We start from the raw sequence: 22,646 nt of genomic DNA on the forward strand, positions 1-22,646 counted from the left end.
AAGCGTGAGCCACCGCGCCCAGCCAATTTTTATAATTGAGTCCAAATTTATATAATTCAGTTCTGTTTTACTTTACTGCATTTAGCTAAACCAAATGTACCTGGTTTGAATTATTCTATGTTAAACTTTACATGGAATATGTTAATACAACTAATTATGCAACATATCTTGCCATTTTTTTGGGTAAATGGGCAAAAAGTCAAATATATCCCCTTTCTAGCCAATGTAAAGACTTGCTTTTAGGAGTTCAGACATTTATATTTTCTGTTTCCTACTATCAGCGCCACAACCCTAGACAATGGAATTCTATATACACTATATTTGCATTTGTTAAAAAAAAAAAACACTACAGGTTTTACACCAACTAATGCTATTTTCCAGATTATTTCTAGACCCATCTTTACTACATTTTCCATCGTTACATTACAAATTTTCTCAAGTGGTCTTTGCTGAATCTTAATCTTTGATATCTATGTTGCTTATTCCAATTACTTATTTTAAAAAGTCTAAAAGCTATGTAGCCCCAACTTCCAGCTTTATTAAACAAGAATTTCTGCCAATTTCAACGTAACTGGATTTTACAACCAAGCTTCTCATTTTTACCCACAAATTTAGAACATTAAATTCTTATAATGCCAAGAAAATTAAAATGAGAACCAAACTAAGAAAATCACTTATATTTTAGACTAAACAATTTATCTGTAAAAAATTCAGACCATAAATTCCAATTTAACTTAAAGTAAATTAGTAGTTCAAGTTACTGTAATAGTTTATGGCCTAAAGTAACCAGGATGATTTGCATTCCCCCCTCTAAATCCCCCCAACTCCCCAAGTTGCCCCCTGCCCACACCCATTTTTCAATGACTGGAATCATTTCTGGTTGTTAGAACTAGGAGAGGGTTGCTACTGCTATCTAATGGTCATTGATGATGCTAAACACTGAAGAAAACCTGGACTGAAGGTTAAAAAAAAAAAAATGCCAAAAAACCCCTCACCCACATACATATGTATATGAATATATATACACATTATAAATGAAATTAAACCAAACATAATCCCTTTTTTCTCTAGTATGAAGGTTTACATTGAAAATTATATTATAAATTAAAAACCTAAACTGAAAATAGGAACTTAGTATCATGAGTCTTTAAAGAATTTAATAAGTAAAACCCTTAAAGATTTTAATAAGATGCAAATTTCTCCTGTGTTAAAAAGATTTTTAATGAATTAAACTTACAAGAGGCATGGCAGCGATGAAGTTGAGTAAGTATCTCTTGAAATCTTTCCTGCTACGACCAATGATACCACTGCAAACCACCACATGCAATGCATTAGTTGCAAAAGAAGCAAAATCTAACACTAGGAAAACTTCTGTAAAGCTCTAAAATTACTCTTGGAAACTTCTATTAAATCAAAACAATCAATAAAAAAGATGCTAAGAACTACTTTTTTGCAAAAACATGTTTGCAACTTTAAAATGTCATCATTTTGAACTTGCTGGGACCTCATCCTGCAAATGGCAAAATTAAACAGAATGATAACTAATTATTTCTTAGTAAAAATGGCTGCTTTAAAAAAAAGGCTTAAGTGGCTACAAAAGAAATTTAGTTAGCAAAACAATTAACAACTTTATAGCCCCAGGAATGGGTTATTATGAATAAACAAGGTACCATTTGTTTGTTTTAAAATATTTTAACAATCTGATTCTCATTTGTGTGAACTAATGGCAGGGAGACAGACTAATGGGGATCAGCAAAGGGTCAAGAGTAAATATTTTAGGCTTTATGCACCCTAAAGGCTCTGCTGCAACTACTCAATTCTGCCACCGTAAAACAAAAGCAGCCAAGAAGAAGTGTGGCTGTATTCTAATAAAACTTTACCAAAACAGATGGCAGGTAGTGAGATTTGACCTGTGGGTCCTAGTTTGCCAACACTGGGACTAACGCACAGATCAGAGTCCAGAATGGATCTATAGAAGCTTCATGTTCCTCAACACACTTCAGCTAGACTAGCTCCTTTTTTGCCTATTGTTAATCTGTTTTACGTATTTTGCTGCTTTTAAAATATACATTAAAAAATTCTAAAAAGGGTTCTAAAACTTTATTAGAAATTTGAACAAAGCATTATTACGTAAGTAAAGGATCTTTGAGTAAGATATGTCTATGACCTAATACAAAGATAGTATGTATTTGATCACAGAACTCTTACTTCAAATAATACTTAGTAATGTTCCCAAATTTCATAAGATATATTTATATAAAACACTTGAGAAACACTGGACTAATTGGTTTAAACCTAGCTGCCTACACACACACACAAATTACTAGTATATGACTAGAGAAATAATTTCCTTTCCGTGAGGGAGTAGATAAATAAATTCGGGAAACCCTAGGTTAAACAAAGCTAACAAATGTCTTTACCAAAGACCTTCTCAAAGCTTTTAATGTATAGTATGTGCATTTTAACTCTCTGAGAGGGGTTTGTAGCATGAAGCATTTCCTCTATCATAGCCAAGATTCCACAGAGCATACTTTGGGAAATGTTACTTTAGACTGATTAAAAGAAATTAATACTCCAATTTTTATGTAGCCCCTAAAAAGTAAAACAGTTAAAAAAAAAAAACGGCTAACTACAAGAAAGTTAAATAGAACCACACAAAAATGTTGTTTAGAGCAATAAGAATATTAGAGACATTAAGCAATCAAGACAGTACAAAAGGTTCAGAGAATTTATGTTAAAATTGTTTGAACCAAACCTTACTTAAAACCAAAGTGCTTTAGTGCTGCCCAAGCTGTGAAACACACAAGAACATGCCATCATTCAGCAACGGTTTACCATTGGAGTAGCAGCTATAAATTTAAAAAATGGTTTCTTGAATAAAGCCTTATTTCTGCTTATTATTCCACTGCAAAAAAACATAATTAACAAAAAAACAAGTTTACAATAGCCCTAATCACTACAACTTCCAAATGTTTAAGAATCTTTATAAAAGAGAGTTTGGTAATGTTTAAATTCTGCTCGTAGCCAAACGGGTGAAAATAAAGTATATTTTTATGATTAGATAAAGCAGCAACAAGGTATGAAGAATTTTCCTCCATGTCATGGAATTAGTATAGTTTCTACCTTAAAGAGGGTGTCTTTCCTATTAAGATTTGCCCATACTCCAAAGTCATTAGTCACCATCAACAAATAAGCTTAAAATATGAAAAGGATACTAAAATGAAGTACATTAAGGACCATAATAAGTCTCTTAGAGGCTCTCTTTAGCAGAAATACATGAATCTGGACTTAATTTAGAAAAGGCAAAAAGAGAAAATAAATAAATCAATTTGCACTGTAGCTTAAATACTGAGATGGAGATACATGTTAACTTTTCAAATAAAATTATCCTGTACGAATGTACAATATTTTAAAACTTTGAGATAAGGTCCAAATATTAAAGAATTTCATACACAGCAGAGGCTCAAAACTATTTAGGAGAATGTTAACAACTTTAAAATGAGTGTTTTACAATTGGTGAATGTGGGTTAAGAATATAAGGAAGTTCCTTATGCTAATCTTTTTGTTCGTTTGTTTGTTTTTGAGACAGGATATCCCTAAGGTTAAGTGATCCTTCTGCTCAGCCTCCCGTGTAATTGGGACTATAGGCACGTGCCACCACAGCCAGCTAACTTTTTTATTTTTTGTAAAGACGAAGTCTCACTGTGTTGCCCAGGCTGGTCTTGAACTCTTGGCCTCAAGTGATCCTCTTGACTCAGCTTCCCAAAGTGTTGGGATTACAGGCATGAGCCACCACAGCCAGCCCCTTATTCTATTTTTACAACTTTTCTGTAAATGTAAAGTATACCAAAATAATGGTTTAAAAAAATGGTTCAGAAACTCATACAAAAAATGAAAAACAATTTTTTAAAATTTCACAATTAAATTTTAAAACTGAGTACTACACACACGTGCACATGATTAGGGTCCCCCTACAAACACCCTTCAAGGGAGACCAATTAACAAGCTCTCAACTCCAGCTTCTAGTAAGTGTTTAAGGCACTTACTTTTAAATATGAATTCACAGCCAAGAGTCACAGAATGCTTGAGGGAAGCCTCTAATGTGAATGACAACAGAAGAACAAACAAAAAATGCAGGGAGCTAAAAACACATTAAAAACTTAAATAGCTTCAGAGGTGAAAAAATATCGCATACTTAAAAGAATGATTGCTATAAAAATGAACATCCATATAAAAGACAACTCTTGGAAATAAAATTATAACAAATAAAAATTCACTGGATAATAAAGTTTAAGAAATTTCCTAGAAAAAAAAATAAAATGGCAGAGATAAAAATAGAAGAGAAATTATAAGATAATCAGATCATCAGTCCAGAGGCTCCAACACTCAGCTAATAAGAATTCCAGAAACAATGGAGAGGAATAATTTCTTTTTAAACACAAGAAAATTTCTCAAATGAAGAATAAGTTTCTAGACGGAAAAAGAGTTCACCTACTGCCCAGCACAATGAACGACAACAAAAATTCATACCAATGTTCAGTGAAATTTTCATACATCCAGTAACACAACATCAACAATTTTTTTAAAAAGACTGAGGGGGAGATTGAGGGAGGAACAAATCTCCAGCTACAGATGAGCAATCGGAATGGCAAGAGGCCTCAATACCCACCCTGGAGCTGCACAACAGAATCTACTAGATGCTTCAAAAAGGTTTGATTAATTGAATCAGAATCTCTAGTGGTGGGGCCCGGACATTCGTAGTTCTTAAAATTCTCCAGATGATTCCAATCATTCTGCAGCCAAGGTTGAGACCCAGAACAGAGTGATGTTCTCAAAATTCTGAAGAAAAGTGAATTCCAACTTGGAATGCACAAACATAGCTAAATTATCAATCAAGTATGAGACTAGAAGAAAGACATTTTCAGATCTACAAGGTCTCAAAAATTTATCTCCCTTCACCCTTACTCAGAAAAAGAGTGCATCTGCCAAAATGAGAAAGTAAACTGAGGAAGACAAAAACAAAAAATCCAGAAACAGGTTATTTAATTCAGGATACAAAGATGAAAGAAATTCCCAAAATAATGATAAAAGCAAGTTCAAACACGATTGCTATTTGGTGGGCCTAAAATGCAACCAATCCTGATTAAAGCAAGAAGACCCAGCACTTTGGGAGGCCGAGGCGGGCAGACCACAAGGTCAGGAGATCGAGACCATCCAGGCTAACACTGTGAAACCCTGTCTCTACTAAAAACACAAAAAATTAGCCAGGCGTGGTGGTGGGCACCTGTAGTCCCAGCTATTCAGGAGACTGAGGCAGGACAATGGCATGAACCCAGGAGGCGGAGGTTGCAGTGAGCTGAGATCACGCCGCTGCACTCCAGCCTGGGCAACAGAGCAAAACTCCAACTCAAAAAAAAAACAAAAAAAAATAAAAAAACACAAGAACACTGGAAAGTACAAAACATATAGGGCGGGCGTGGAAACAGAAAGATGAAGTTGATAGATTAGTTGGTGTCTGACCATATTACAATACTGAGAAGATTTCGCAGTATTGTCAAAAAGCTCAAACTGAATTAGGGGGAAGTAAGTTTAAAAAAAAAAAACTAATGTGCACAAATAACTGCCAATTTGTAAACACCAGGAAAAACAAAAAGTTGTATGGAAAAGCAACTAACAAAGTATGCCATGTGGCTCAGCTGTAAGCAATAGTCAAAATCATGTAAACAATAAATTGTGATTTAACCAAAAATTATATAATTTTTATTATATGTATAAAACATTGAGAAGATGAGCATGGAGGGAGTGTAAAAGGGCTAATTCTCACCTTCCAAAGTAGGAAATGAACACTTACAATCTTGAAACTGAGAAATCTATAAACAGTAATACAAGTATGCAATATTGAAACAGACACAAAATAAGAGATGAAACAAAAAGAATAGAAAAAAAGACTGGCTCCAGGTAATGACAGTTATGAGTGAGAGGAGCCAAGGAATTGATGTGTTTTGTCATTAAGTCCTGCAGGACATTTGACATTAAGCAATGTTCATGTATTACTTTTAAAGCTACATTCATATATTACTTTGATTAAAATTAAAAGGCACAGGACTGACCACAGGTTTCAGGAAGACTTGGGTGGAATGTGAGGGCCTACATAATTTACCCTTATTCAGAAGTATGTACTTCAAGGGCTTTAATCCTGTACATACAAGATTTTTTTTACTGTCCTAGAGAAATGAGTCAGACAGCATGGTCATAAAGCATTCTTCCTCTTCCTACAAATCTTTAAGAAGCAGATCAATACTCTAAGAGAAAAAAACCTTTATTCCAAAATGTTGGGGCATTTAACAATTTTAAGTACTGTCATTGAAAAAGTTATTTTAGATTAAATACTTTAAGGAATTTTCTGACAAAATATTGCATATCAGGAAATAAAATTCCTAGCAAAAATGTTTACTCTGACATTCAAATTGGTATTATGAAAAATAAATTCTTTATTAACAGATAAATGGTAAATTGTTATAACCCAAGATATCCCAACTGACATTTTTTTTATGTTTTTACATTCAAAATTAGCAATTGCAGCGATTAATAATATGTAGAAAGACTATAATGAAAAAATATAAAAAGCACTAACACCAGATGCAGAAAGAAATGTCTAAGAATTGTTTTCTCTTCTAATAAGCATGCTCAATGTGATTCTTTAAAATGCTTTGAAATTTTCCTCCAAATTATCTCATTAATTTCAAAAATCCAACTTGGTGGCTTTTTAGAATTCCCATTACAGCACTTATTATACTGCATTTTAATTTTCTGTCTACCTGTCTCTAACTCTTGATAAACTGTCAGCTCAGCAAGGCTTGGTAGAGTTTCTCCTAGTTGCTGGCATATAGACCCCTATCACAGTATAGCACATTGCCTGGCACATGGGAAACACTAAGTATTTTTTAAGTAAATGAACAAATACAAAATTTGACTTGGGTTATCTTTTACCTAATTTAGAATCTATTTATTGCTTATAAAGATAATGCATAAATATGAGACAAATTAGCATTTCATACATATAGGAGGAAGGTGATTGAAATAGTACCTTTCAATTAGTGTCCCATTTTGAATCATCCAAACATCACAATATGTTCGAGACACCAGCATAACAGCAATAAGTACCAAGTAACCTGTCTAAAATAAACCAGGTATAGTAAATTAAATAAATGCATTTTAGAAAGTTCAAAGAAACATTACCTTGGTAACAATTTTTGGTTTCCAAATCAAAAGCTTTATGTAAGTTTCAATACAGTTGGCTGACATTTTTTCTATAAGCAATTTTAAATGTTTAAAGGGAACTCAACAATATTATATAAATGAAAAAGGCCTCCTAGATTCATTTAATCTTTCTCATTCAAAATTCAAAAGTGAATCCTAGCAGGTCAAAGGACTTGCCTTCGTATACCTAGTCAAGGACAGAAGCTAGGAATATAACTTAGATTACCTGGATCACAGTGTATTGTTGATTTTCTTATATTTTTAACATATAACTTTAACAAAGAAAAATGTCAGTAACTGCAAATATACAGTTAAAAAACGAACCAAAATTGAAGACTAAAATTTTGCCTAGGTAGAATAAATTTGGTTTAATTTGTTAGAAAAATTTATAACAGTGTCCATGCCCTCATAGGGCTTTCAATTTAGTTATGAAGGGAAGAGTTACGCATAAAAAGTAGCAGACAAATTTAGGCAAACATATTTGTATCATTTCATGTCCTAAGCTGTGGGATGGGAAGGTTTGGGGTAGCAAAAGACAGTTATGGCATTAGAAATACGATAAATAGTAAAACAAAAAAGAGAATGAGGATTAAAGGTAAAAAAGATGAAGGATTTAATGGGGGGAAAAGGGATTAAAATCATATGAACTATGGTACTGTAGTGAGTTTACACATATATAAAATTCTTGCAAGCTTCTCAGTAGAACAAAAAGTGACTTTAAAAAGTGATGTTTAAAGAATATTACTTAAGCAATGCTGTGCAAGACAGATTACGAAGCAGGGAAAGTCAAGATGCTGGGTGACTGGCTGGGAATCAGTTATCTCTCTGTGAGATGAGAATCCTGCCACCCCAACCCCAAGTACACACATTTAAAGCTGATCTTAAATTTTCTAAATTGGAAGAAGAAGACAGTGACTTAGAAGCTAAAGTAAGGGAAGAAGGCCTGCAGAGGGTGGGAGGCTGGCCAAATTAGCCCCTTCTACCTCCCTTACTAATTCCCAGGGACTCATCTAATGTCTCAAATTTGTTTTACATTCATTGAAACCCTGCAATAGTTAAAATGAACATCAAGCTGTTAACTGATTGGAAAGTAATATATGCATCTTTCCAGAGAAGCTTGTCTTTTAAATAAAGATTCTTCAAAGGCAGGACAATTGGTTATGCCTGAAGAGTCACTGGAAATATTCACAAAAAAGATAATAAGCATTAAGCAATTTTTAAAAACATATTCGTTTTTGCTGTGGGGACGTACAGGATGTCACAGACATGATGTTGTAAACAAATGAAAGGCTGAGGACACAGGGCCAGATCGTAAAACAATAATCTCCTAAGCAGATGATATTAAAAGGAAGGCCAAAGTCAGGTTGTGATTTACCCTATAAGAAAAACGAAGTCACATGTTTTGATTAGGATTTAAGAAAGAATACAAATTGGAAAAGGAAAAGAAGCAAAAAGACCAATTAAGATATAATAATCCAGGTAAGATATAGTGAGAACAGTAGGAATGTAAAGGGAGAGAATAATTTATGAGAAACTTTAGGATACTTAGAAAGAACATTTATAATATAAGGGAAGGAGCAGATCTTAAAAGTTTGTGATCCCATTTTTAAATTAAAATATATGCTTGCACACAAGATGACTATATATCAAAATGAGTAAGAGGCTGATAGGTGCCAAAAAATCTAGCTGCATTTTCTAATTTTCTTCAAGGAACATTTATTACCTCTGTCTAATTAGGAAAAAACAAGTGCTATTACTTTTTTAAAAAAAGAATTTCTCAAGGGCAGAATCATCAGGACATGATGCCAAAGTGAGGGGAAGAGCAAATCCAGCATGATGAAGGAATGTACGTTGTCTTTGGGAACTGCAATGCTTTTGTAACAGTTAAGTATAGGAAAAATTAGCAGATCCCAGTGACCAAAAACGGTGACAAGGGGAAGAGGAAAAGTTGAAGGTAATGATACTTCTAGTTACAGAATGAGAGAATGCTGAGGAAGACGGAGAATACAGCATTATTTTAATAATCATTAAAAATGTTTATCAAATAATGAAGATAATCCTGACAAAAAAGCAAAGGAACGAATTATAAAACTTCGTATAAGCAGCTCACTTCCTGAATGAAATACCTGATGAATCCAGATACCATTTTGCGTATCTTAAAAATATTTAATCAAATATATTCCACACTAATGTGACTTGTTAACATCTCAATGTAATAAAAGGGTTTGTCTTTTGAAATTTAATCTAGTGTTTACCGACAGTATTTAACTATAATAAAGCAACACCATTCAGGGTAGCTGTATGGCAGTACCCTAGTATTTCACATAAAATAAAATGAAATAATACTTCATAAACAAGAGAAAACTATTTAAAAACTGGCACTGAACAAGGGTTTTTGTATGACAGGTGATGATTTAAAGACAAAAATTTAGTAGTCTTCTTGACGTACAGAGAAAACATTTGACCTATAGTATAACCAAAGTGTTATGGTTTTACTGTTCTAATCTTACGTAACCTTGAAAGTTGAACACTTAATAATATAATTTGGGTATCTGTCTCCACCCAAATCTCATGTTGAAATGTAATCCCCAGTGTTGGAGGTGGAGCCTGGTGGGAGGTGTTTGGGTCATGGAGGCAGATCCCTCATGGCATGGTGCTGTCCTCCAGATAGTGGGTGAGTTCTCATGTATCTGGTTGTTTAAAAGTATGTGGCACCTCCTTGGCCCTTTGCTCCCTCTCTAGCCATGTGAGACACTGGCTTCCCCCTTCACCTTCAGCTGTGATTGCCAGCTTCCTGAGGCCTCCCTGGAAGCGGAGGAGATGCTGCGCCATGCTTGTACAGCCTGCAGAATCAGGAGTCAATCAAATCACTTTTCTTTATAAATTACCCAGCCTCAGGTATTTTATTAAAGAACAGCCCAATATACTTAAGATTATAATTTCATAAGACTTACCTCTTTACAAAATGTTCTAGGGACCATGATTTTCAGAATCTGTGTGAGCCTTGAGAAAAACACCTTGTCCACCACGGCTCGCTCCTTTTTCCCCTCTTTCTGCATTAAAAAAAAGAAGCCCTTTTAAGATAGCTATAACAAATGTATCATAAAATTAAAGAACCATGTTTCATCTAAGTCAACATAAACAGCTATCAAGATAAATACTGAATTTACAAAACACAGACTTGCATACTTACACTGCTCCTCATATTCAAACATGTTTTTGAGAAAATAATGTTTTCTAAAAACTGAATAAGGAAGTGAGTTCTGGAATCACATAATTATCTGGGTGAAGAAAACTGCAAGCAGAAGAAATAGCAACTGCAAAATACCAAGGTGAACACCTGCAACGTGCTTGAGGAAGAACAAAATGGCCAACCTAGCTGGAGCTGTGAGGAAGGTACCATCACAGAGGATGAGGTCAGAGAGGCAGTTGAAAAAAAGGTCAAGGGCTTACTGCGTTTTTTTATTAGCCACTTCCTGATTAACACCACATTTAAAAAAAAAAAAAAATACTGAACAGAACTTTGCCTGATATCAAACAGAGGAAACTTGGATTCCTAGATTTACCATTTAACATTTCCAATATACCATCTGTCAATTCACTCTCTCTTCCTCATAAAATTCAAAGACAGACAAGGTTCTTTCACTTATGCAGCTCAAATTCTAGCAGGAGAAACACAGACAAAAAATAAACCAATAAATACATTATTACAGATAGACTAGGCAGGGTCATGAGGAAAAAAAAAAGAACAGTTCACACAGGATGATCTGAAAAGTCTCTTGACATTTAAGCTTAGACATAAATAAAGAAAAGCCATGTGATTATTTAAAGTGGGTAGCAGGGGGGAGGGAGTGAAGCACAAGGAACACCGAGCACAAAAATACAGTATTGGAAATAAAATAGGTGTGCACATTTCACAGCAAGATGGCAGTATTGCTGTAGCAAAGGGAACAAGAATGAGAGAAGTTTAAAAGGTAGGCAGGGCTTATAAAGGACAGAGCCTTGAAGCCACAGTAAAGATTGAGAGCTTACGGTGAGTGTAGAGGGATTTAAAAGAAAATAATCTTACCTCTCTCAAGAGTTTTTTCATTTTCACTTCCATGAAAATGGAAGTACTAAATCATTTGCAAAGATAAGGAAACACGTGACGAGACTTACTACTCTTGGACTGTTTGGGAGAAAAGACAGGAGAAACTTCTCGGAAAAGGCAAGACACTCCAGAAAAATCCCAATTCCCTGACTAACCCTTTCCCCAACTCCATAATCACAGCTCACTTATCTGGCTAACTACTGTGCTCCTGACAAACAAATACCTGTTTGTATTAGAAGAGTAACACTATTAGTTAGATATAATGTAAATGTGCTTTGATTAAATAAATATCTAACTTGATGAGCCTTAAGTGAACTGTTTGGGTACCGAATTAGAATAATAATAACTACCAACTATATGTCAGGCACTGTGCTAAGGCTTTCTAGACATAATCCTAAGAAATAAGCACTGAGTGCAGTGCAGAACTGTAGGCCACAAAAGGAAGTCTGAAGGCACTGTATTTATAGGGTTAGACTAGAAAGACTACAATAGGAGGAACTGGAAAAGAACCAGCCTACCCTGCAACTGCTGGAACAGAGACTCAGCATTTCAGGTCTTTCAGACAAAGTTGCAAACCTCATCCTACTGAGTTACAGGCTCAGTCTGCTTAATTCATACATGCTTGCATTCATTCATTCAACAAACAACTACTTGATCCAAACCCTATTCCAAATGATAAGGACACAATAGCAAACAAAACAGACAAAAAGCCCTACTCACAGTCCAGTTAGTTGAACTAGCCTATTCTCCTCAAGCTAAACCTTACACATTCAACCTAATCTGTTTGTATTTTCCCCAAACCCAGAAAACATAGGAAGAAAAGAGTAAAGAGAAGGTGATACATATTAACTACCTTTTTAAAAAAAGAAATTAAACTACTTGTTCTTCCTCCTATCACCATCACCACTCCCTCCTCACTTCACCTTGCCTTACCTGTAGGCAACACCCTTCTCTATTCCTAGCTGGAACTTTAAGTGGCACAATCCTGAGGTGAAATGGACATCTGAGTTAAATAGAGGACCACCTGTTTCGAGCTACTCTAAAGAAATGATCTAGGACAAACAATGAGGAAGGTTAGAAAAGAAGAATTACAAGAGAGTAATGCTGAAACACTTTAAAATATTAGTTACTAACTGGTATAAAATTCCTCCTCATTTTCTTCTGTTCCTGTTGTCACTTTCCCTATCCTTAAACTGACTGAAACCTGACGGATTTTCATTATGTTTCAATCCATGAAGGGAACTAACTATATTCTTCCAAATTATCATTGTTTTCTGCAAAGGACCACCTGGACTGGGAGGTTGGCTCAGAAGAGCTGAATTCAAAAAGATGTCAGGAAACTTGATCACAGCAAAACTCTACCTGAAACCAATCTAAATAAGAGTAACTATAGAGGCAGTACATAACATTACTAGCCTTTCCTAAGAATACATTTTAAATTCACAATGAAATTTTCCCACTTCCAAACTTCCCCAGTAATTTTTTTAAATACAAAAAAGACCACTTTTCCCACTTCTAAACTTCCCAATAATTTTTTTAAATACAAAAAAAAGACCACTGTGGTGTATAAGTTTAACATGAACATTATAGAAAAAGCAAACAAATCATTAAAAGCTATTTGAGAAGTCAAAGTAATAATGCAACAAAGGAAAAAAGAAAACCTAAAATTCAAAAGGTAACAAAGGTCAAAGTACAATGAGAAGTTCCTATTGATACGTCAATCACCTTAGGTGAGACTGACTGAAAAAGATGTTTGAAATATCAGTAAAATAAGAGGCCATGTAGTGCTGACTGAGTATAAGTATTCCTATACATTGTAGGGAAAAGTGAAAACTGGTACAACTATCATACATCATTTATCAAAATGTAAAATAACCCAGTAAATTTACTTTCAGGAATTACCCTACAAATACACCTGCACATATGCTTAGCCACACAAATAAAAACATCGTACTCTGTTTATAATACCATAAAATTAAAAACAACCTAAATGTACACCAATATTACATAAATCATAGCAAAATTTTTCAATGAAAACTCTATACAACTGTAAAAAAGAAAGCAGCTCGCAAACATAGAAACAGAATATGAAAGAGCAGGTCTACAGCTTTAAACATGAAGTGATCTAAAAAATAGTATGCTGGTGTTCTCACTCATAGGTGGGAACTGAACAATGAGAACTCATGGACACAGGAAGGGGAACATCACACTCCGGGGACTGATGTGGGGTGGGGGGAGGGGGGAGGGACAGCATTAGGAGAGATACCTAATGCTAAATGACGAGTTAATGGGTGCAGCAAAACAACATGGCACATGGATACATATGTAACAAACCTGCACATTGTGCACATGTACCCTAAAACCTAAAGTATAAAAAAAAAAAATTGTGTAAAATCCAAAAAAAAAAAAAAATAGTATGCTGGAAAAAATTAGAATGATACATGCAATTCATTTTACACATGAATTTATGAAACTTTTAAATATGTAAAGTAATTCTACCTATACTGTTTATGGATACACACACATACACACACATGCCAAAATACAAAAATATGCATGGGAATGCTAAATACTGAACCCAGCACAGTACTTATCTTTATACATTTTGAATTTCATTATATTGTTCTCTAAGTTTCTAATTAAATCCTTTTTTCCTCCTTAAAATTCATGTCTTATGAAAATTGCCTCTTCCCACCCTATCCCCATCACAAAGGACATAAAAAATTTCTATGAAAAAAATAGGTTAAATTGCTTTCCTCAAAAGTAACATATTCACTGTAGAAAAATTAGAAAATTCTGATGAGCAAAAATAAGAAAATTAAACCTACTGTCTTTGTTACATATCCTACTAGATTTCATTTTAGCACACGTGTGCACTTCCTATACATTTAACAAAATGTGGTATCAGTGTACATCTTGTGTCCTTTTTATTGCCAATCACTTAATATAACCTAAATTTATCTTTCTCACACTATGCAACCAGCAAATAAGTATATGCTAAAACAATATTGTACAGAAAAATAAAAAAAAAATGAGTAAAATGAATCTAGCTGTCCTAGAACTTGCAGATATCCGATATGCAAATAAGAGATGTGACTAAGTTCAGATAACTAAGATTTGATTACTCAGATAGAACTCAGACATGAGAGATCGTGGAGCTGGAGATATGCCAGAGAAGTGGACATAAGCACATCTTATCACATTTTTCAAAGACTAGGAAGGAAATATTACAGAAACTAAAGAACGACAATCTTGATGTCAATCACCAGGATATTCAGAGAACAGACACTGACATGGAGGGTTGGGGAAGACTTAAGAGACACTAATCACTAGAAGCCAGCATGAGTTTACTAAAATTACGTCACGTTAAACTGTTCTAATTTTCTTATTTGTTAAGGACACCATAACTAGCATACTAGCTGATATGTAGAATGTAAGCTCCATGAGGGTGGAAACTTATTTTTATAACTGTCATATACCTAAAGCCAAGAATAATGCCAGGCATATATGAGGAGCTCAGTAAATATTTACTGAAAGATTGACTTACTAAGTGAATTAATAAATTAATAAAGGAATTAGATGTTTCTTATAAAATTATTGTGCTCTTAATGGAGAAATAACAACCAGATTTTGCAATAGTTGCATGTAGTCACAGCTGAAAAACCAGAAACAAAAATTAAGAGATGTCACAGAGCAATCTCCTTGGTCCTTACATAGTCAATACTATCAGCAATTCTGTGAAAGAAAGGAAAGGCAAATTAAATTTGTAGATAATTCTTCTACTTAACATACCAGATGTGAGAATTGCACTAAAAATTAGACTAATGCTATAGATAGTAGGTTAAACTCAATAAGCTGACATTTACAGCAATAATGTTTATCTAAAACAAATCAACTGAGTTAACATATGACCCAGCAATTCCACTCCTAGATACACACCCAAGAGAAATAAAAACACATCTCTACATAAAAACTTGTGCACAAATTTTCATAGCAGCATTACTATTATTCATAATAGCCAAAAAGTAGAAACAACCTAAATGTCCACCAACTGATGAACTGATAAACATAATGTGGTATATGCATACAAAGAACACTATTCAGCAATAAAAAGGAATGCAATACTGATACAGCAACATGATGAACCTTGAAAACACTGTGCTAAGTGAAAGAAGCTAGGCATAAAAAGTCACATATTATATGATTTCATTTATTTGAAATGTCCAGAACAGGTAAGTCAACAGGGACAGAAACAGATTTGTGGTTGCCAGGGATTGGGGGAAAAGGGTAATAAGGAATGACTGCTAATGGGTATAGGATTTTTTTGGAGAGATGAAAATTTCCTAAAACTAGGTAGTGGTGATAGCCACACAACTCTGTGACTACACTAACTACTCATTTATACACTTAAATGGATAAATTTTATGGTATATAATTATATCTCAATAAAGCTATCATGAATATAACATGTAGAGATGTAGAGTTGCTTGTCAAAAATACACCTGAAGTTTGTAATTTACCATAAATTCCACTTAATGTAAAAAATAGTTATGGTTAAAGAAATAAAAGCAATTTTAGGATGAATTTTAGCAATATTATATTCATATCAAGAAATGTAATCATGCTGATATATTCCATGCTAGTCAGGCCATAACTGGAGAACTACATTCCATTCTAAGCACAATGCCTAAGGAAACTAGTATAGGTCCAAAGGAATGTATACAGAACTGAAAAAGGATCAGAACCCATGTCACATGAGACATATTAGAAGGAATCAAGATTGCTTAGCACAGGGAAAGAAAGACTCATAAGATACAACTATCTTCAAATATATGTGGGTCTACTAGAGAAAACAGAGCCAGGCAAGGTGGCTCACACCTGTAGTCCCAGCTACTTCGGAGGCTGAGGTAGGAGGATCCTTAGAGCTCAGGAGGTCAAGGTTACAGTGAGCTATGATCATGCCACTGCACTCCAGCCTGGATGACAGAATGAGACCTGGTTGGTAAAAAGAAAATTTTGAAGAAAAGAGAAGAGAAGAAAAAAGAGGGAAGGGGAGGGGAGGGGATGGGAAGGGAGGAAAGGAGAGCGGAGGTGGAGGAGGGGAGGGAAGGGGGGAGGGGAAGGGAGGGGGGACAAGATATATCTCGATACAAAAGATATAACAGAGTCACTGCTAAGAAGCTAGAAGAGGGGGGGAAACTAATATCATCATGGGCTAGAACTAATGCAGTTATGGCTGCCTCCTAGAGTAACACTTTCCTGTCAGGAGTCCTATTTCAGAAAGTATTCCCGTAATGTGTAGAAGACTGGAGGTATTTTTAAGTTCCCTACTAATAAAATTTAATCCTAAATCAGAATCATATGACAAAATAAATGAAATAAATGCATGAAATCCCAAAAAGAAGATGATTTAAAATTTTACCTCATTGTTCTGTAACGGTGGTTTTCCACTTTTCTTACTGCAGAGGAAAAAAAGAGAGAGAGCTTTACTTTATGTGAAAAGTGTTATCATTAAGATGATTTTAAGATGTCAAATATACCAAATTATTTAAAAGCGTTTCTTCTTTTTCATATCATACTGAGATAGAACATATTAAATAATAATAGTCCAGCTGACTCTTACTAAGCATTATTTACAAAAAGTGCTTAATAAATTTTAACTACCACTATTATGTAACAGACATTCTGTTTGGTAATTTTTAGGTGTGTGTATGTGTGTGTGTAAATACAAACATAAATGCAAGTCTACTTCTTCATCCTTGAATCATAGCTTGGCCATGTAAACCGCTTTGGCCAATGGGACACCAGTAAACTGACACAAACAGAGGCTTGGAAAATGTGCATTGCTCCCTCTTACTACTGGGAATCTTTCCCCAACCATGTGAGCAATCCCAGGCTAGTCTTCTAAAGGATGACAGAACATGTGTCATTCCAATATTACAAATGATGAAAGTGGCCTGGAGAGAGTAAGCAGTATGCCCAAGGTTCATACTCTGACTACTAGTCTAGGCTACCTCCCAAAACAATATAATTAGCTGGGCATTGGTCCTTTCCATAACGCACTACCATGGCACGCTATGCTTCTACATAACATCAATCACGTTTTAAATTTCTTGTTGGATGTATATTCCCTTCCATTAAAAGAGCTCCATGCTCTCAGGAGCTACTGCAAGCTGGTTTCTCTGAAGCTGAGGTAATATGGTGTCTGGGGTACAAATGTTCATCAGGGATCAACATCTGTGAATGGAAGGCAGAGAAACCAGGTTTGGACAGAACTCAAACTGATGCAAGCCCAAAATAACTTCAGCCAACCATATAGGAAGTTCTATAGCAAGCACTGTCCATCAGAGTGCTCTGTGATGAGCTGAAATGATCAGGCCTTTTTTACCTCCACCTTGCTCAGTCTGCAAATGCATGCTGCCCCAGGAAGTCTGTGACATGAGGAGAGGGGAGTGTCTCTAGAGCTGAGCCAGACTCTAAGGCAGGGGACAAGGGCGGGGAAAGAGGGGGCTGTCAGGATCTCACATTTCTCACAGCTGGGCAGGAAACCCTTCTTTAAAGGGGAATCTGAGTCTATACAGGGGTCATATATTATTCGACCCTCTATGTTCAACATCTATTTGAACTCCTATGATCTGCAGAATGCACATCTTCAGTAGTAAGATACTAGGCCACCAAACAAAACTAGAAAGCCAAACTTAACTACAATAGATGCGCTTATTTTAAAAAGCACGTAGGCTATTATTATTTCTAATTTCAGTTGTATTATACTATATTTTAAATACAATTAGTTATCTGTTTAAAATCTTTTATGAATTGTAAACTGTTATACAAAACGCATTTTAGCACGACAAAACAATGCAGTGAAGAGGTAAACTATGGGAGAAAATATTTGCAACCATACACCTGATTAGGGGTTAATATCCAAAATATATAAGGAACTCAAACAACTCAATAGCAAGACAACAATCCAATTTTAAAAAATGAGCAAAGGACCCAAATAGACATTTCTCAAAAGACATATAAATGGCCAGCTAGTATGTGAAAAAATGCTCAGCATCACTAATCATCAGAAAAATGCAAATCAAAACCACAATGGGATAATACTCATACTTCTTAGGATGACTACTATCAAAAAGATAAAAGATAACTGTTGGCAAGGACGTGGAGAAAAGAGAACACATGTACATTGTTGGTTGAGAAGAATATAAATTAGTACAACCATTATGGAAAACGGTATGGAGGTTCCTCAAAAAATTAAAACATAACTACCATATGATCCAGCAATCCCACTTCTGGGTATAGATCCTAAGGAAATGAAATCAATATCTCAAAGAGGTATCTGCACTCTCATGTTCCCTGCAGCATTATTCATAACAGTAAAAGATACGGATTCAACCTAAGTGTCCATCGAGAGATGAGTGGATAAAGAATATGTGGTATATAAATACAATGGAATAAATTCAGCCTTAAAAAAAAAAAAGGAGCTAAGTGTGGCAGCTCAGGCCTGTAATCCTAGCACTTCGGGAGCCCAAGGCGGGAGGACTGCCTGGGCTTTGGAGTTCAAGACCAGCCTGGGCAACACGGTGAAACCCTGTCTCTACTAAAATACAAAAAAATAGCCCAGTGTGAAGGCATGCAGCTGTAGTCCCAGCTACTTGGGAGGCTGAGGCAGGAGAACTGACTTGAACCTGGGAGGCAGAGGTTGCAATGAGCCGAGATTGTGCCACCGCACCCCCGCGGGGGCGACAGAAAAACCCCCCCCCCCCAACAAAAAAAAAAAAAAAAAAAAAGAAAAGAAAAGAAATTCTGTCATTTGCAGCAACATGGATGAACCTGGGGGATATTATACTAAATGAAATAAGCCAGGCCCAAAAAGACAAATTCTGCATGATCTCACTTACATGTGGAATCTAAAAAAGTCAAACTCATAGAAGCAGAGAACAGAATGGTGATTCTCAAGGGTTGGGGGAAATGGGGAAAAGTTGGTCAAAAGGTATAAAGTTCAGTCACGCAAGATGAGTAAGTTCTGGAGATCTAATGTACAGGATGGTGACTATGGCTTGATAATAGTAATCATTTCACAATGTATATGTATATCAACATAAAAATAAAAAAATTTTCAATAAAAATGCCACACTGCTTACCACTAATAAATGTTATAAATTGATATTTAGAGATAAATGGAGATTCATGCAATACGATGCTCACAAAAATACGTATATACATGTACACACACACCTACAAGTGAGTCACATGATCAGTTAGCTCTCCCATCACTTCACCACTTTTCTCTCTCCAAGTTTCCATGAACTACCTTGTTCAGAGGGAACCATGACATCTTATAAAGCTTCAACTGGCCTGAACACATAATCTACATATAAGTCCTATTTTCTTTAATCAGTCTGTGACAATTAAAATTTCTTGCCAGGTGCAGTGGCTTACACCTATAATCCCAGCACTTTGGGAGGCTAAGGTGGGAGGATCACCTGAGGTCGGGAGTTTGAGACCAGCCTGACCGACATGGAGAAACCCTGTCTCTACTAAAAATACAAAATTAGCTGGGCGTGATGGTGCATGCCTGTAATCCCAGCTACTCGGGAGGCTGAGGCAGAAGAATCGCTTGAACCCGGGAGGCAGAGGTTGTGGTGAGCCAAGATCGTGCCATTGCACTCCAGCCTGGGCAAGGAGAGCAAAACTTGGTCTCAAAAAAAAAAAAAAAATTCATTTATAAGTTTCTTAAAAGGTTCTTTATGAGATTTGTTTCTCAGGAAGTTCTATAAAAATACCTTTCACCTGTAATTATCACTATAAAAGAAATTTTTAATGGCAAAACAATTCAGTATCAGTACAGAAGTTAAAGATGATTTTCTTGACTTTACATTAATACACATTAACCTGACAGAAGTTCCAATACAGCAGATTTATCATACATGTGGGCTCTCGATGATCACTTAGCAACCATTTAAATACAATATTGGCACTAAAATCTGTATAGCGTGGTAGTCATTCAGATAACCCAGAATATCTTATATTAATTTATTTTTAATTTATCATCAAAATGAAAACAAAATTAGTTCTATAAAGAAACTTCTAGGCCAGGTGTGGTGGCTCACGCCTGTAATCCCAGCATTTTGGGAGGCCAAGGCTAGCGGATCACTTGAGGTCAGGAGTTCGAGACCAGCCTGGCCAACATGGCAAAACCCTGTCTCTACTAAAAATATAAAAATTAGCTGGGCATGGTGGTGTACATCTGTAATCCCATCTACTCAGGAGGCTGAGGCAGAAGAATGGCTTGAACTCTGGAGGCAGAGGTTGCAGTGGGCCAAGATCGCACCACTTCACTCCAGCTTGGGTGACAGACCAAGACTTCATCTTAAAAAAAAAAAAAAGTTCTATAAGAATTTAGACCCTGAGTAATGCATCTTTAGACCTACTATCTCTAGGTCATAGAGATACTACCGTAGACCACCTCAGTCAAACCTCAAAATAAACTATCTACCCTTTCTCTGACCCCCTCCCTCAAAATCTCTAGCTTCCTCTTCTTTCCTGAGCTCCTGACTTGAATATCTGATTTTTAATAAGGTATCTGTACCTGGATTTAATGCAAACATGTCTATATCTGAACTCACCTTTCCACCCCAAATCTATTCTTCCATTATTCCATACTGAACATAAGCCCTAATCAGTGATCACACCTTCATCTACCCAAACTACAAAGCTGCGAGTTATTCTAAGATATTTATTTTCTTTTTCTCATACACTTCATTTCCAATCTCTCTCTATGCTCTTTCCATTTCTACTGCTATGATTTAAATTCAGGCCATCAACATTTCTCATGTGAACTATTATAATATTCTCACTTGTTTTCTGTGTTCGTTATCATTAGTTTCTGTCCTCTTTCAATTTATTTCCATAACCACATCAAATATGTGTATATGTATATACATTCTGAATATACCCGAGTACATATACATATGCACACCCATACATATAAGTATAGACTACATACATCTATATAAATTATATATCCTGTGGAATTCACCTAAAGCAATGCTCAGAACCTTATTTCAATAAAAAAAGAAAAAAAAAGATTAATAATATAAGCTCCATCCAACCAAAAGTTTACAAAGAACAAAAAAAAGCAGAAGAAATTTAAAACCACCCAAGCAGAATCTAATGAGTTAGAAAACAAAATACTAATACATTAAAATTCAAGAGTTGATTCTTTGGAAAATAAATCACGAGACAATCTAATTTTAAAAGGAGTACAAAAACACAAAAAATAAAAGAGCACAAAAATAGATAAAATTTGAAAAAAAAAAGGTAAAAGACTTCTTAACTCTATGTAAAGAAATTTGAAAGCCTGAATGAAATGGGTAATTTTCTAGAAAACTATAATTTTCAGGCTGGGCGCGGTGGCTCACACTTGTAATCCCAGCACTTTGGGAGGCCGAGGCGGGCGGATCACGAGGTCAGGAGATCGAGACCATCCTGGCTAACACGGTGAAACCCCGTCTCTACTAAAAATACAAAAAATTAGCCAGGCGTGGTGCCAGGTGCCTGTAGTCCCAGCTACTCGGAGAGGCTGAGGCAGGAGAATGGCGTGAACCCGGGAGGCGGAGCTTGCAGTGAGCCGAGATTGCGCCACTGCACTCCAACCGGGGCAACAGAGCAAGACTCTGTCTCAAAAAAAAAAAAAAAAAAGAAAACTATAATTTTCCAAACCTAGCAGAGAGAAGAAAAAAGACTGAAAAAATGAAATTATAAAGTTGTCTGAGAGCTGCCCACCTCCTACCCTTCCATTCCCTAAAAAAGAACCAAACCCAAACGATTTGCCGGGGAATTCTAACAAAACCCCTAGTGAACAGATAATTCCAATGCTTTAACGGTTTTAGGACACAGGTAAAAGAAGCTTCCACATTATTTTTGCTGCAAGTAAAACACTGACACCGAAACTTGGGTGGGCTCACACCTGCACTTTGGAAGGCTGAGCACTTTGGAAGGCCAGGCGGGTGGATCCCAGTGCTTTGGAAGGCAGAGGCGGGCGGATCACTTGAGGCCAGGAGTTCAAGAACAGCCTGGCCAACATGGTGAAACCCTGTCTCTATTAAAAATACAAAAATTAGCTGGGCGTGGTGGCGCATGCCTGTAGTCCCAGCTGCTTGGGAGGCTGAGGCATGAGAATCACTTGAACCTGGGAGGTGGAGGTTGCAGTGAGCTGAGATTGTGCCACTGCACTCCAGCCTGGGAAATAGAGCAAGGCTCTGCCTCCAAAAAAAAAAAAAAAAAAAAA

At 35.7% G+C, this 22,646-nt stretch overlaps 1 protein-coding gene across 2 annotated transcripts in view; it reads right to left on the bottom strand.

The window, feature by feature from the left end:
• Positions 1 to 22,646, bottom strand: part of ABCD3 (ATP binding cassette subfamily D member 3) — a 99,523-nt gene that overhangs the window by 39,370 nt on the left and 37,507 nt on the right. Inside the window, exons 2-5 of one of the 2 annotated variants that reach the window (XM_032155313.2) lie at positions 16,773 to 16,809; positions 10,215 to 10,313; positions 7,088 to 7,176; positions 1,238 to 1,307 (exon numbers count right to left, since the gene is read on the bottom strand). In XM_032155313.2, coding sequence (XP_032011204.1) covers positions 1,238 to 1,307; positions 7,088 to 7,176; positions 10,215 to 10,313; positions 16,773 to 16,809 — 295 coding nt within the window. Of the gene's footprint in view, positions 1 to 1,237; positions 1,308 to 7,087; positions 7,177 to 10,214; positions 10,314 to 16,228; positions 16,246 to 16,772; positions 16,810 to 22,646 lie in introns of those variants that run through there. The other variant, XM_058439560.1, reaches the window with a different exon arrangement.

Source organism: Hylobates moloch, unplaced genomic scaffold, assembly GCF_009828535.3.
Source record: "Hylobates moloch isolate HMO894 unplaced genomic scaffold, HMol_V3 SCAFFOLD_5, whole genome shotgun sequence".
In the NCBI taxonomy this organism is placed as follows: Eukaryota; Metazoa; Chordata; class Mammalia; order Primates; family Hylobatidae; genus Hylobates; species Hylobates moloch.